At 29.3% G+C, this 16,499-nt stretch overlaps 2 protein-coding genes across 4 annotated transcripts; both read right to left on the bottom strand.

The window, feature by feature from the left end:
- Positions 1–1,486: 1,486 nt before the first annotated feature.
- Positions 1,487–8,094, bottom strand: LOC116769790 (lysocardiolipin acyltransferase 1-like). 3 transcript variants are annotated; one of them, XM_032660980.2, is made up of 7 exons: positions 6,205–6,401; positions 5,881–5,987; positions 5,512–5,800; positions 4,519–4,715; positions 4,160–4,338; positions 2,225–2,328; positions 1,487–1,847 (listed from the first exon to the last, which is right to left on the bottom strand). In XM_032660980.2, the coding sequence occupies exons 1-7, from the start codon at positions 6,254–6,256 to the stop codon at positions 1,606–1,608; spliced, it is 1,170 nt and encodes a 389-aa protein (XP_032516871.2). In that variant the 5' UTR covers positions 6,257–6,401; the 3' UTR covers positions 1,487–1,605. The 3 variants fall into 3 exon arrangements, 2 of the variants coding, with proteins under 2 accessions (XP_032516871.2, XP_061378463.1); XR_009752834.1 differs by lacking the exons at positions 1,487–1,847; positions 2,225–2,328; positions 4,160–4,338; positions 4,519–4,715; positions 6,205–6,401 and adding exons at positions 6,461–7,188; positions 7,260–7,667; positions 7,751–8,094 and having other exon boundaries at positions 5,782–5,800; XM_061522479.1 differs by lacking the exons at positions 1,487–1,847; positions 2,225–2,328; positions 4,160–4,338; ... (1 more) ...; positions 5,512–5,800; positions 6,205–6,401 and adding exons at positions 6,470–7,188; positions 7,260–7,667; positions 7,751–8,094 and having other exon boundaries at positions 5,899–5,987.
- Positions 8,095–8,229: 135 nt separating this feature from the next.
- Positions 8,230–13,143, bottom strand: LOC133319145 (organic cation transporter protein-like). Its single transcript, XM_061522478.1, has 4 exons — positions 12,933–13,143; positions 11,730–12,087; positions 10,935–11,342; positions 8,230–10,861 (listed from the first exon to the last, which is right to left on the bottom strand). Exons 1-4 carry the CDS (start codon positions 12,961–12,963, stop codon positions 10,171–10,173), a joined length of 1,488 nt encoding a protein of 495 aa, XP_061378462.1. The 5' UTR covers positions 12,964–13,143; the 3' UTR covers positions 8,230–10,170.
- Between the last annotated feature and the right edge of the window lie 3,356 nt (positions 13,144–16,499).

A 16,499-nucleotide genomic window follows, 5' to 3' on the forward strand; every position in this document is an offset into this window, starting at 1 on the left:
TATAATAAAATATATATGTTTTTTAGTCGTTCAAGTACTGAAATAGCACATAGGCTATATTTTAAAATTAAGATAATACAATCCTAATATAAGTAAAAATAACCAAAACATCTTTAAAAACCGCAATTAAATACACAGATCTATCATGTCAGAAGAGGATAAAATTGAAAATATCATCGGTCGCTTTGGAAAATATCAAAGATGGAATCTTTTTCTGGTGACCATCAGTCCTGTTCCTACTGATTAGCAATTAGTGAATGTTGTGTTTCTGTTACCTAATGTCCAATACACATGTCTGGATAAAAAGGCTTAAAACCAAAGCAACTAATGTCCTTCTAAAAACCCACGACACCAGCTGAGTGATATTGATAATTCTGTGACAAGCACATTTGGACTTACATATGTGGAAAACTAATTTAATGTAATTTTTTCATCAATTGGTCTTATAACTGGAATGGTTTTGGTGGTTATAGCTTCTTTGTATTTGAATAGAAGATTAGCGGTTGTAATAAGTTGTGGTGTGGCTGCTATATCACTAATTGTTTTCATATTTATAACCAGTAATGTGATTAACCTTGTATTGGTGTTTGTTGTTACAGGCCAAGCTGGTGCCCTTACAACTTTTGATCAAATATATTTATTTTCATCCCAAGTATTTCCTACTGTTATTAGAAACACTGATTTGCTTCAGTGTTTGCTAGATTTGGTGATTTTATTGCTCCATTTGTAGTAAATATTGGAATACAATGGATTTCTATAGCCATATTTAGTTTATGAGCGTCGTTTGGTGGTGTTTTGTGTTGTTTTTTACCAGAAACAAAAGGTAAAGTTCTCCTAAACTATAGATGAAACTGAAAAGTGTAATAAATTTTGAGCATACAATGATTTAGACTGACTAATTGTTTATAATATTAAGGAAGATGAAATAAAATAATATTTTTTTTTCAAAATATTATTTTTGGTCTCACTGTCTGTCCTTACTAGCTTGTTTGCTATCATTACTATTCGGCGAGGTTATCCGTCCATCTGCTCATTGTTCAACCTAATCTCCGAGACTAATAAATATTCCATATTGAAAACGCAATAATAATTTTGAATATTGCAAAATAAAACAGTATAGATACGTCTCAGTTCCAGTCACAAGTCGTAAGACACGTTCTGCACACGTTCGGAATGTTCCGTTTAGATTAGGATTAGGACGGCTTATATTCGAATAATTTCGGGGCATAGCACCCGATTCATATTTTCTTTCTCTATGGTTGCTCTGATGTCGGTGGCTCGCGTAAGTGATAGTCATAAAAATGACTGATTTGACTAAAGGTAAAAAAGTCACAGAGATTGAGTTGCAGTGCTCGATCAAAATCATATTTAAAGCTATACTTTAAATAATGTCACAAAATTTGTCATTTGTTTTAAGGCACTAAAATACAAATATATATATTTTAGCAATTTCAATTGAAAGTAGTTTGGGGAATCAGTTGAAAAAAAAAACGATCCTTTAATCTTAAAATAACACAACACTTGGTACATTTAACGAACTCAGAAGGGTTCAACACACTTTTATTATTATAATAATAAGTACATACATATTAATATCATCAAATTTTAGGGCACTTTATTAAAAATTTTGTACTGAATATTATGAAAACCTTCAAAGTATTTAGTTACCAAGATGAATAATAAAGTATGATAGATAACCCAAAATCTGAATAAGATGCTATAATATAAAGAATATATAAACAAAATATCGAAAAAAGTCCATATAATAAATGCTAGCTTCGCGACAAATAATGATCTTGGCTGATGTTCTTTTGGTGTGGCTTTGGCTTTGAAGTCGATATAAGATCCTGAAAAATAATAAAAACAATGGTAAAAAAAGTTTTACTATTAAAAAGTAAGTACTTAAAATATAAAAATATTTTGACTTGCAAACTGTTGGTTCTCAAAATTTTTTTCTTTAAATTTTGGTTACAAATAAAAAACTATGTGTCCAGTAGTTACTACGCCGTAAATATTATATATATGTATATAAAATATCCAGTTTATAAAGACGACATAACATGAAAATTTTTATATATTTCGTAAAAATTTAAAGAAGCCGTATTTTATGTCAATTTTAACTATGTATAACATATGTCTGTAAATACGTATGTCCGTATTTTTTCATGACATTTTAATCTGCTCCTTGCTTAATCTAATATTAATTTCTATATTGAGAATTTACCATCAACATGAAATTTTTCCAAGCAGCTGTTTTTTTCTTTCCAACGATCTTGAAGCCAATGTCTTAAATCATCCTCTTGCAGGGGCAAATCTTCAATTGCATATCTGCAATAGTAAAATAATTCACCTGTGTTCAAACATTACGCTAAAATATGTTGTAAAATAGAATGTTTAATTCAGTAACTTCAGTCAGGTCTGACAGCGCGTTAGTTAAATGTTAACTTGGGGGCTCAATTATTAAAACAACAGAAACCTATTCATCTAGAAATCGTTCGTTCAACTCCTACTCATGTCATTGACTTTATCATTCTATATTTTCGATAAGAATATTAATTTAATTTGATAATCTAATAATAAAGGTATATACATCATATAATCATATAATCTAATACAATAAAGGTATATACATATATACCTTTATTGTATGTATAGATACAGAGGTTGTATAAATTATGCCTCATCCAGACCCTTTGAAATCCATTGTGTCAAAATGTGTTATCTTTTATTTAATCAAAATAAATATATATCCATCGTAATTAACTTACAATTATTTCAATGAATATTATTATTTATTTATGTACCCGAAATAAAATTAAATACAGTAATATAAAAGAAAAGAGGAGCAGGTAACATGAAAAAAAAAAGATATATATATATCACTTTGCAACGAAATAGTATAAATAAATAAACATTAAATATCAGAAGGTAACATAGCATGTATCTTAATTTGATGTTTAAACACTTGTGCATTTGGACTCTCTTTATAAACAGAAGGTGAGAGTCAGTTCCAAAGTTGGACATAGAAGAATTTACGAAAAAGAAATTGTTTTAAAAGGGGGGATATCAAGAGGATTTTGTGTAACACAAAAGCGATTAAGGGTGGAGGAAAACTTAAAACGCTCAAGTAGGTACGGAGGAAAAGAATGTTTGAACATATTGCACCTTAGCCTTAAAATATACATATTCCGGTGGAAGCGGATGAGGAGGACTTTAACTGTAACTTACTACGGAATTGATTAATGTGATAGTATTTACGCAAGCCGAACATAAAATGGATGCATAAATTCTGAACCCAATCTAATTTACTGAGCAGCCCTCTCAGGCATCCTTCGTAGTAACCCCGTCATACACTTTACAGGGCGAGATGTCAAAATTATTTTTATTGTAAATTTGCCTACTCCTAATAATAATCGCCTGAGATTTATTTGGGTTAAATACAGACCGTAATCATTTGCCGGTTCATGTATTTAAGCTTAGAAAGATCCTTGTACTTGTTTTCCGTGTCAATTATGTATATTTCCACTTTTATGGTTTAGATTCGTAACTACTGATAAACTAAAGTAAGTACATATAATAAACATCATATTAAAACAATTTCGTTTTTTTATATCCTCATTAGATTTAATAGTGTGTTCCAGGCAATTGTTCAGTGTTGTTCATTAGCGTTAAGATTTAATTTTTATATCCATTAATATAACCCTTTTAAAATTTTATAGTCAGTATAAATTTAAGTTGCAGTAAAGAATTATTTTCTATTTTGTTCCCATTTATGAAAAACAGAATTACAGGCTTATATTTTTTAATCAAATGTCATATTTTTTTAACGTATTTACCAGAATGAGTAATCGCAATCGAAACATATAATTCATTATTGTTATTTTTTTGTATGTAATAAATATATACTATACTCTTAAATCTTAAAACGACAAGAATAATGTTCTGTAACAAGTATAACTTACAAAAAGACAGTTTCCTATGCTAAGCTAAAACAATCATGAGTCCTTTAATCTTTTAACATGTGAAATGACTATAAACTTACAATGTGTAAAAAGTAGGAACAAAACAAAGTTATAAATGTATATATATAGCAAAATGTATCATTTCTTGTAATTTACTTTTGTAATAATCTATTACATATGGATAAAGTATACGTTACCGTTTGAAATAAAAATGCACGTGTTTCGGTAAATTTCCTTTAAGTAAATCCATTTCAGTTTGGGGAGGAGAATCATAGGCCACTGTGACATCGTAAACAGAAGTAAGTCCAGCATCTCTCAAACGGGAGCAAAGAACCGCCCATCCGGTAGTTCGTGGATGCAAAACATATTCGTAATTCTAAAATATAACAACGTAAATAATATCTTTTAATTATATGATCTGTAGCCGTTAGTTTTAGTTTTAAAAAGGTTGTAAGCTGCGTTTCAGCTTTAGATTCTTATATAAACCGTTAACAAATATTATGTAATATATAAATATCGAATTAGAATGAAATATAAACAAAGATTCTTTACCAACCGGTAGATTTTTAGACAAAGCAAACTTCAGGCTGCGTCGCCTGTTTTCCTCGCTCAAGTCCGTCCCTTCGGGGAACAAAATCACCCGCTGACGATAATTCAACTTTTTATAATAATCAACGTACTGCGATAAACTTAACTGATCCTCTTGCCAATTCCTTTTCACGTATAAGAAATAATTAAGTTGCATAATCCATCCTGCATAAATGAATAGAAAATAAGAATGCAGATGATTATTGAGATAATTATAAAATAGTTACATTATAATACCGAATTGGAAATATATAGGCAACCTTTTAATTGTCATAGGAAATGGATGTCCCCATTTAGTATTTTTGTGAAACGGAAATGACAAGTTACCAACATTAGCACGATTCATCAGTTAATTGTTTAAGTGCTACCTGTTTAAGAGTTCGTTAGAGACAAATTACTGTGGTTATTTTGTTGTATTAATTTTTATTCCCATATTATTTCATTGTCTGTTACAAAAATAAATTCATACTTCACAAAAATTTTTAAACGACTACAAGATAGATGAAAAGCCTTATGGTTTGCCATATTTTTCTCTTTTATATAACATTTTTTTTCTTATAAGGTTTTCCATTAATTTATTATTATAAAGTTAAAAGTTTATTTATAAATTACCGTCAAAGAGCTCGGTTTATTAATATTTTATGTAAAGACATATAGCTATATGTTATATAGTAACGTTTATTAATGAAATCTCTTGACATAACCCCGTAATACAAGAAGTACGCAAGTTTACATAATAATACTAATTATTGCATTATGGCCAAAAATATGTTTAACGAAATTAGTAAACGCCGTCTATGGAGTGGTGATGTCACACTAGTCATACTCTACTGAAATGACCTTTTTAGTAATGAATACATTATTTTTTCTGACTGTATGCTAATTTTAATGCCATCGTTAAAATAAATAATACTCGTAAATCAATTGACCATTAAGTGTACTAAATGCCACAATAACTCACCCAGACCTGGAACACTTTTAATCTCATCCTTTAACACAAATTTTATTTTTGCTGTCCCTCCCGAAATTGTATCGAAAATATGTTTGCATTTACTAAAAAAGTCCATACTATTTGACTCCTTCACATATGTGCTATATTTTTTTCTTTGGGTTGCGTGATATAGAGCTATCCATATGTAATTCCAATCCACTCTTGTACGATGATTCATGATAATAATGGTAGTTTCATCTGGATTGACATAATCACCATAATGATGTAATTCTGTTTTACAGCACCATTGAAATAATGCCTGAAATCAAAGTTACATTCCATATAGAGGGTTTTTATTCGAAGAACAGTTTAGAAAAAAACAGAGATGAAATAACTTACCACTGGATATAACTCCCATAGAGCAAAAAGAAAATCTGCTACTTTCCGATACAATTTGTGATTAATGAACACAAAATACATTACAGGGCAATAAAGGATATAAAAGCCTGAAATAATAATAATAAGATAGACAACACGAAATATACAAATGATTATAGAATATTATCGTTTTCATATTATATATAAGTATAGTTCTTATAAACATTGAATTATATTTTTATAAAAAAAACATTCAAACGCAAACGAATATTCTAAATCTGTATTACACTTAGGTTCAAGAGCAACTGTTGTCGCCTTATGTAAATCTTTAAGATATTTTTTTACCAGCTAGTATGGTGTAATACCAAGCGATACACACTATCAGGCCTGCCACCATGATGACAACTGTACTGTCGAGGGGTTAAAGAAGCCCCACAACTTAGTTTTAGATTAGAACCCTTACGATCTTAAATATACTTATATAAGGTTCTCAACTAATATGTGTATATCTAGATGTGATATTTTTAAACAATATCTTTATTAAAAAAGAATTTTTTTTATAAAAATTACGATATATTACATCTCATATATTATAGTTCACCTCAATTACTTTATTGTTGATTCGCTTCTTGTGAACGTTGTGTGACGTTTGTTGAACCCAAGTTTTCTCCGTCTTCAAGCGTAGTTAGAAATCCGACACCTTTTGTTTCCGGCAGAAGTAGACAAAGAGAAGCTGATATAATTGGAAAAACGCCAAATAATATAGGAGCACACCATTTCCCATGTGGCCGCAAACCTGCCACAAAAGGTGCCAACATAGCACCAACTCGTGCAAACACGGAGGCAATACCTATAGCAGCATTTCGTACAATTGTCGGAAACATTTCCGAACAATAAATATAACTAACAATAAATGCCATAAAACACAGTAAAACACCAATACAGCCCATTATAACAGATGCAATACCTTCTGGTATGAACGCAACAATTATGAGACAGATACCGCAAAATGTATGAAATGTAATTACCAATATCTTACGACCAAAATTTTTTACCAATGGAATAACTAAAAGACATCCCATAACACAAACACTGGAGCTGGCAACTACATTTATAAAGATATTTCCAGTCAAATGGCTTATGTAATGAGCTATTCCATAGTAACAATAGCTAGACACAAACCACATGAATGACATAACTATTATATTTTTCCTCAAATTAGGAGTACGAAACAGATCTACTACATTTCCTTTTTTATGTGTAAATTTTATTGAGTCCAACTGATAAGCTTCAATTCTTCTACGAACTACGTCGATTGGTCGACCGTTGCTAAAATATAAGAAGACGATTAATCATAATATCTTTTCTAAAAAAAAAAAACTATCGATCTGCTTACTTACATTTTGGCAACTTTTTCCATTAATTCGATAGCCTTGAAAGGTTGATTCGTAGCAATAAGCCACTGGGGTGATTCAGGTAGGATACAAATATATATCAAAAGTATTAAACTTGTAAGCGATAGTCCCATTTGAAAATGTACGTAATCCCGTAAGTAATAACCAAATAGTGCCAATGCCATGTGTCCAAGAGTAAATGGAAGGTGGAAAAGGGAACAAATAACATCTCTGTTTTTAGTACCAACGAATTCCATTACAAGGACAAAGGCTACTACCATAATACCACCAACTGATATTCCTAAAATCATTCTTATTAAAGTAAAACTCCAATAATCTGGTAAAAATGCCACCACTATTCCAGTAAATATTTCTAAAATAACAGATATAAGCAAGGTCTTCCTTCGTCCGTATCTAAAAAATATCTAAACAATGTAAACAAAATTCTGTTATCACAGCAAAAATAAAAGATAGTAAAAAATTTAAAGAGAAATTACCTATCTGAAGCAACTCCAAAAACAAAACTTCCCACTAGAACTCCAAATTGAAAAAAAGTTTGGGTCAAATCCTTAAGCCACGCTTTCTTACATATAAGATTCCATTCAGTAATGATAGTGCGATCAAATTCAGATTTATCATACACAGGGTTATCACAGCTAATGGAGCATGAAGGCGTACACGTGTAACGAACAGGAGGTGCAAGGAATATTATGGCCATTTGATGCAATCCAACTCCAAATTTGCTAAGGAATATAATAAAGCAGATCCAGAGCTGATATCTTCCAAAATTGCCTAGAAGCGAGTCAATTGGATCCATTATTATCCAATCATTCACTAAAATGAGAATCTACAATAACACGGAGTGTATACGCCTTATCTAAATGGCTCGGTTGTCAAATTTTTAATACTTCATTTAATATTAAATCATGATGGCTTAATGAAATGACTTTAGTCTTAAATAAACATTTATACAGGATTAAACAAGTTCGTGAATATTTATTTATAAAAAGTAATAAACAGTGAAGTTGTAAATCCATAAAAAGCACTTAAATCCAAGAATCTTCTGTTTCATTCTATCACTTGTTTTCTTCCGTGTTATTGTCCTTAATATAATAATGTATTAAAGTCTTACCTCAAATTAATACCATACTTATTTGCAAAACAATATATATCCATGCCTAATAGAAACTTCATGTCAAGACTATATAATACTTTTCATATTTAATCTCAGTTTAATAAAAAAATATGCTCGTAAAATCGTAATTTATAAACAAAACATATTGACACGTCTTTTTTATATCGATAACAAGAATAGTCATTAACATACAAATTTTCCGCTCTTAGTTATCAACATTTTTTCAAGTTCAACTTCTTTTTGTTATCAATAAAATAAAATAACTAAAACAGAATAGAAAAGAAATACGGAGCCTTAAAGGGATTTATATTAATGAATGGACAGAAACCGTTTTAGTGATGTTTATGAAAACAAAAAAATATTTTATCTAAGAACAGTAATAAATTTCTACACAAGTTTAATTTATACTTAACAATTTTTAATTATTTCCTGTTGCCCTTCCATTAATGTTAACAATACCACATTTTTTCCGTCTCACCAGAACAAAGCCTCCCGCGATATTATGAAATTACAGAGTTTTGCTAAACGAAATGATTTTGAGAAAGGATTAAAACATAACTAATTCCATAACATGGTAAATCTTGATAATTTTGATAATATTGTTTTAACCACTACTGTAGACATCAAAAAATGCGACTGTAATACACACTCCATGTGCTATTTATAAAAATATTATAAAATAGGGCACATTTTTTTAAGAAGTTTATTGATAACTAATATGTACATGTCAAAAGATATTCTAAAGATATATTTTTAGGTGTCTCTTCTTTTTCAAAACAAAAAAATAAAACTTATCCACAATTCACAAAAATTTTTCAATGCGCATATTTGAATATACTTAGAGAAATTGATAGTTAATATAGTAGAACATCTAGAGATCTCATATAATTTTTTAAGTCATATATATTTGCTATGGTAATTTTATCTATTAACCATTAAAGCTACCTAAAAGGTCTTCTCTATAATAGAAGCCTGTGAATGTTTTTTTAGTTTTTTAAAATCTTTATATCTCAATATTTATCTGATAAAGATAAAAATTTTATTCAGATAAACCACACATGGTCAGGATAAACTTGACATTTTGATTAAAAAAAATTTTATATCATTATTTACATTATTCAATGTATTTATTTTAAATTACGTAAAAGTTAAAACTATGTAATATAGTACTGATACTGATAATGCTTTTGAAATAAGTAAATCCTTACGTAATGAATTACGTAAGGATTTACTTCATAGTCATCAAGCAAGTATCACATTGTGTGTTGAGGTACTTATAAAACTTTGTTATTTCTTTTAAATTACATACTTACGAATATTAATATTCGGGACTGTTAGCGTCAAACATTTTGAAAATGTTCCTTATGATATTAAAATAATATCAACTTCAGAAACAATACAATCCTCGAAAACAATCCATATAAAAAGATCACTGATTTAAACTATCAGAGGAATTACATATTAGTTAGTCGAGGAGGTATATATATAATAATTCCATATTGTTCAAAAATATAAAATCACACTTCATAAAGTTTATTAACGAATAGGAAGCAATATTAAGTTTATATCCGTATCTATTTACAAATTCACATTTATTTTTTATCTATCACAAAAGTTTTATACCGTATGTAAACCCGATAACATTCATTTTATTGAAGCAATAAATTCAATAATATAGTTAATCTTAAATAAAACATTGCTATTAAATTTATATAACACTAATACTTTTATCTTAACAATTATCTTAAATAGAAACATTTTGTACAAGTATTTTTTGAAACACTACTTTTGTTCTTTTTTACCGAATCTTTCTCCCTCCTCGATTGTGGTCATGAGCTCGTGACCTTTAGTTTCAGGAAGGAGAAAAGAAACCATAGCAGATGCGAGTGGGAATATTGCAAAAATTATGGGAGGTAGCCAAACAGCCGTGTCTCGCAGATCTATTACGAATGGTGCTATCATTGAACCAATTCTGGCCATCATTGATGAAAATCCTATAGCAGCATTACGGACAACGGTAGGAAATAGTTCGGTACAATACAAATAAACTACAACAAAAACTATAAAACTAGCCACTACTCCGATACTCGCGAAAAATACTGAAAATGATCTATCAGGAAAACATGCTAATATTAACAAACATACTGCAGATATAAAATTAAACACTATTAATATAGTCCTCCTGCCGATTGCTCTCATTAAAGGTATGGAAACAAATGTTCCAACTAGGGTAACACTTGCACTTGCTGCTACATTCACAAAAATATTTCCACTCAACTGTCCGACGTATTGAGATACACCGTAGAAACAATAACTGCATGTTAGCCAGTTAAAAGACATAGCCAATATATTCTTTCTGAGATTTGGAGTGCGGAAAAGATCCAATAAAGTTCCCTTCTTGAGTTTATTGTTCTCTAATTGTTTTTGATGGGTTTCTATATCTTTTCGAATATGTTCCGTTGGTCGTTTATTTCTGTGAACACAAATGGAATAGGTATAATTGAAATAAAAAGTGTGAAAATAATTCAGTTACATAGAACACTTACATTGTAGCAACACGTTCTATAATCTGGATAGCCTCTTCTGTACGTTGTGTTGCTATCAACCACCTTCCTGTTTCTGGTAACAAAAAAAAGTAAGACAGGAGAAGGATTGCAGGTAAGGATATTGCCAATTGGAAATTAACATAATCTCTGAAGAAGTATCCAAAAACTGGTAACAACATATGACCCATATTGAAAGGTGCTTGGTAAAGAGCAGAAATAATATCACGATATTTTGCGCCTACATATTCCATAATAATAACAAATCCTACGACCATTGTCCCTCCTACTGACATCCCTACGATAAAACGAAGAAGGCTGAAAGACCAGTAGTCAGGTGCAAAGGCCGCGGCTACTCCTGATGAAACTTGTAATAAGACAGCAAATAACATCGGTTTTTTGCGTCCGAATCTATAAGAAAAAATACAATGTTATTTGTCTCAAACATATTTATATATAACCAACTTGATTCATTACGATAATAATGTATAAGAATAATTTTTAATACTAAAACTATTGCGACCATTATAGCCCTTGACTTAGCAGTATTAATAAATATACATCTAATTATACATAAATATAAGAATTTGTGAATTCACACTAAATTTATTAATTAATGAAAGTTAAATTTTCGTAAACCATCACAACTAAAGAAAAGAAAATTTTGATCAACAATTTTCAACAGAGTGATTTTTTTGTAATTTATACAACATACTCAAGTTTAAGCGCTTATTTAAAAACTAGATCTTGCTACTTATTTGCAAATATAGTGATCATCAATAAATATTTTAAACATACCTATCAGAAGCCATCCCGAAAAGAAGACTGCCAATCAAGGTCCCCAATTGAAACAAGGTTTGAGTTAAGCTCGCCAACCATTTATCTTTGCATATAAGATCCCATTGCGTTATGATTGTATTTGTGAATATCGAAGTGTCATATACTGGTTTGTCACAAGGGCAAGTTCCTTTTATTTGTGTTCCTTCACAAGTAAATTCTGCTTTTGGAGCCAAAAATATTATTGCCATCTGATGGAATGCAACCGGGAATTTTGATAAAAATATCAGGAAGCACAAGTAAAATTGATATTTTCCAAATGATCCTATGGCACTCTGTATATGATCTAACTTAGGTTCATTTTGATTCGATTTCGAACCTAAAAAATATTAAAATACAGTAAAGGTATTAACATTATCTGTTACTAAAATATAAAGCTATAAAGTTTATTAATATTTATACACTGTAAATTTTAGGGGAAAAATTACAGAATGTTACTATTTTATTTTTTTTGACATCGCCGGTCTCACATTGTAGGAATTAAAACAAAAGCGAAAGATATCAATTTTGATAAATTTATGACGTCTAAGAAAAAAAGACATGTTATTTCGTTACAACAATTATCCTTAACATTTAAAAAGTCAAAAGATACATACAATACTTATGTGTGCATTTTTTTATGTAAATTAAAAAGAAAAAACATAAAAAGTAAAATCTTAAAGCATTGATGACATTTTTTTTAAACCTTATCATCTCAAAAACAACAAATATGTTAATAAGATCAATTGATACTTGAGTGAAGGTTCTTTTGTTTACATATTCTACAATTATTTTGTAACTATCTCAACAACTATATAAAATATCGTAACTAACTAAATACCATTTACTTGTATAATATTCCTTTTAAAATTTTATTTGTGAAAAAGCCTTATCTTTCGTATACACTAATATTTTTAAGGTCATACATTTCAAATTTAAATTCATTTATTTTGCATAAAAAAGAGAAATAAGATAAAAGAGAAATAAGATAAAAGAGAAATAAGTGAATATTTTTTTTCTTTAAATTTATTTAAATTCTAAATTGTTAAATATTATAAAATGATCATATTAACAAATTACTTATATTATTTCACTTGCATATTTCAATTGTCAAGGTTTAAATACTCCTTTCGTACTATCAAGGTCAATGGCTTGTATTGGCACTTTCACCGATGAAATTCTTACCATTCTCATCTCCTTGCCGTTGTAACTCCATTATGTCAAATCTGCACTTCAAACACTACCTTCACACACATTTATTGTCATAATTAACCCGAAGTTAATAATGTTCTCTCAGTGGCTCCCGGCCACAGACTGACCCTGTTGCCTCTCTTACACTAACTGTTAAGCCTCTTGATAGTGCTCGCGCGCAACGTCACGTCTGTCGACATTACATTGCACTAAATAACTACAATTTTTACTCTTTCATAATAGCAATGATCACAGCAGAAAATAAATTAGTGTTTTATATGGTATTACTGACATATGTAGTTATGTTATATAATATAAAAATATTTTTTTTATGTTTTACATAAACAGTCGATAAACAACAAAAAATCATCGCAACGTCTGATGTGGTTAACGATGCATATCCGAACATATGCGCGTACGTCCTTATTAATGATACGGTTTAAAGTGTTAGTTTACAAACATTTATACTTTATTGTGGTTAGCAATATTCAAATTTCCAATTAGTATGAACTTACTAAAATTTACAGACTACCTACTAAAGAATTCATTTTGCTTATAATATGTGCATTGTTAATACTTTGAGAAATTCTGACTATTATGAACATTTTACAACTGGTCATACTAATGACTTATGTTATTTTTGTTTAGCCTACAAGAAGTTTCTTACATGTTTTTAATAGTAGCTTATTTGAGAGGTGTATACAGTAGTTTGTTTACGATAAATGTTGACTGTATAGTAAATGGCTTAATCTGTGTGACATACTGTTTGTATTTGGACAAATCACTTATACAATTCTTTGTAGTTTTTTATTTCCTCCATATAATTTAATTTTCTTAAATATTTAGTTATTAAAATAATGGAACATATACAAGTGTAACTAAAAGGTGGTCCTCAGAATCGAAATTCTATTGGATGTTATGAACTACAAAATTGGTATGACTTATTATGAAACGTGTCCAAACCTGATTCTTCCAGAATTGCCTACAAGTGATTCTATTAGTTCCAATATTACAAAAGATTAGTCAACAATAGTACGAGCACAAACAGTCCACGACTCATCCAACCTTCGTCGAAATTTGTAACATTTTATTTATTATTAAATCGTGATTGTTAATTGTAATGACTTAAGTTTCAAGGTTCACCTTTATAAAGTATTAAACAAGTTTGTGAATATTCAATTGTAAAAGGCAATAAAAAATAATAAACATTGAACTTGTAAATCCATAAAAAGAGTAGTCTTTTTTGGTAGTAGACCATCCGAATATCTTCCATTTCATTTTATTATTGTTGTTTCGTCGAGTGCCCTTCTCCGAACTTTTCTATTTTGAGTTGCAGACTGAGTATACCTAGTCCCTAAGAAAAAATCAATCAGTTCATAATAAAGGCCTAATAACAATAAATTACTTTTCAAATTTAAACTGAGTTCGTACAGAGAAAACAGTATTCATATATTGCACCGCAATTTTTGTTCGAAAACTGTTCTATTAACATTAATAAGAAAAATAGCTCTTAGCTTATATAAATTTTCCGTTCTTATATTCCAAGCATTTTTTTTATATTTGCAACTTATGCGTATTATCAATAAAATTATATCGCTAAAACAGTAAAACGGAATCCTGAAAAACAAATATTTGATAAGTTTACAAAAACCGCTTCCGTGAACTTTATGAAAATATCTTTTCATCTTTTTTTTTCAATTTCATTTCTTGGCAAGTTTATGCGACAGAGAACACTGGACAGTTTTAATTCCATACTTCAACTTCAGAAATCAAAAATATCACTTTGGTTTTTTATACCTACCAAGCGAAGCCTTCCTTGACCGTGACATGTAGGAATTTCTCGTCTTTTGACATACGAGAAGGGATATATTAGTCTAAATAATATTTCCATAACAAAGTAAAATTTATTAAAATATTTAGTGAAACTGATGTGACACTATGATAATTAATAGCCGAACATTGCTGCAGATATAGAATAATGCGACTGTATATACTGTGAGGGTTTTTTTTTAAATTTTCTTGCTATCTAAGATTTTCGCGAGTTTTATTCATTTAAATGAAACTAGTATTTTTCGGATAAACTACGCGTGATTTATTTTTGTAAAAACCTCGTCTGCCCGTGATCACAGCTGCTGAAAAGTAACCGAAACGTCGGGAGTATGTAGTTTTTTACAAAAATAAAGCACGCGTAGTATATCCGAAAAATATTGGTTTCATTTAGTTTCCTGTTACTTAAAAACAGATTCTATTTATACGTATTATTAGATTTAAATTTTTGATTGAGCTAAAGATGTACAACGCGTATTTTATCCGAAAAATACTAGTTTCATTTAAATGTCTCTCAGTTTTTGTTTTGAACTTCCTTAAATATCAAAGTAATAATACAGATAGTCTAATTGATATTTAATATTGTACAAATAACATATAGCAGAGTTTTTATTTAGTCTCATGTGTTTGCTAGTAAATTTAGGTGTTTTAAACAAAAGGTCTTTGGAAGGTTGTCTCAATAATAAAAGCCGAGGATTATTATGTGATGATTAAAATTTATTTATCTTAATGCTTTATCACATTGCGATTGGTCCAAACTTATTTTTAATAATGTAGAAGTGAAATGTTAGAAAAATATCCCTTGAATTTTAGATGATTTCAAATCAACTTGACGCAATATTGATAAGTACTACAATGTATTTTTTTATAAAGTATAAAATTATGTCAAATTTAAAATATAAAGACACCTGTACTGAAACCTACATTATATTATTAGTATGTGGGCTCCTATAGGCTGATGATGATGATGATGATGCGTTGGCTTCACTCATTTAAAAAAATATTCTAATCATTTAGTTTGTCTTCTCACTTCGATACTATTTTAATGAAAATCCTTGAAATATTAATAATATATGTTTACGAAGCAAATAAATAACACTGGATTGGTAGCTATATTTCGGTTATCTTCTTTATTTCCAAGAAATTGAAGGCCATCTCTTTTAATCTAAAACGTTACACATTTTTTAAAGCAGACCTCTATGAAATAAAAACTGTACTTATTTTTAACATTACAAACAATGACATTTAAAACTATCAATTCCATAAGTTAAGGAAATCAAATTACTAATTGTGAAAATTAATTTAAAATATTTTTTAACAAAAAAAATATTAATTTTGTTACTTTTACCGAATCTTTCTCGCTCCTCTATTTTATTATTTAGTTCTTTACCTTTTTCTTCAGGAATAAGAAATCTTTTCTTCTTCCAAAAGGAAAGAAAAGCATTAAGGATGCAGCGAAAGGGAGTATTGCAAGAACTATCTGAGGCAGCCAAATAGCGATATCCCGCAGATCTACTATGAATGGTGCTATCATCGAATCAATTCTCGCCATCATGAAGGAAAATCCTATTGTAGCATTACGAAATATGTAACAACTGAAAGAAATAGTGCGGATCCATACAAAGAAATCAATATAAAAATTATAAAAATAGCCACCACTCCAATAATCGCAAAAAAACAAAATGAAAATGAACTATCAGGAAATAATGATAATATTAACAAACGTAATGCACA

The sequence above is a fragment of the Danaus plexippus genome, chromosome 14 (genome assembly GCF_018135715.1).
Source record: "Danaus plexippus chromosome 14, MEX_DaPlex, whole genome shotgun sequence".
Classification (NCBI taxonomy): Eukaryota; Metazoa; Arthropoda; class Insecta; order Lepidoptera; family Nymphalidae; genus Danaus; species Danaus plexippus.

Bases quoted from the DNA above. Each gene is read 5' to 3' on its own strand.
- LOC116769790 (XM_061522479.1), bottom strand. From the start codon at position 8,070: ATGGATCCAATTGACTCGCTTCTAGGCAATTTTGGAAGATATCAGCTC. The intron at 7,668-7,750 runs GTAATTTCTCTT...GATATTTTTTAG, and splicing joins TTTGGAGTTGCTTCAGATAG to ATACGGACGAAGGAAGACCT. The intron at 7,189-7,259 runs GTAAGTAAGCAG...CTTATATTTTAG, and splicing joins ATGGAAAAAGTTGCCAAAAT to CAACGGTCGACCAATCGACG.
- LOC133319145 (XM_061522478.1), bottom strand. From the start codon at position 12,963: ATGGAGTTACAACGGCAAGGAGATGAGAATG. The intron at 12,088-12,932 runs GTAAGAATTTCA...AATATTTTTTAG, and splicing joins ACGGCAAGGAGATGAGAATG to GTTCGAAATCGAATCAAAAT. The intron at 10,862-10,934 runs GTAAGTGTTCTA...TTGTGTTCACAG, and splicing joins ATAGAACGTGTTGCTACAAT to AAATAAACGACCAACGGAAC.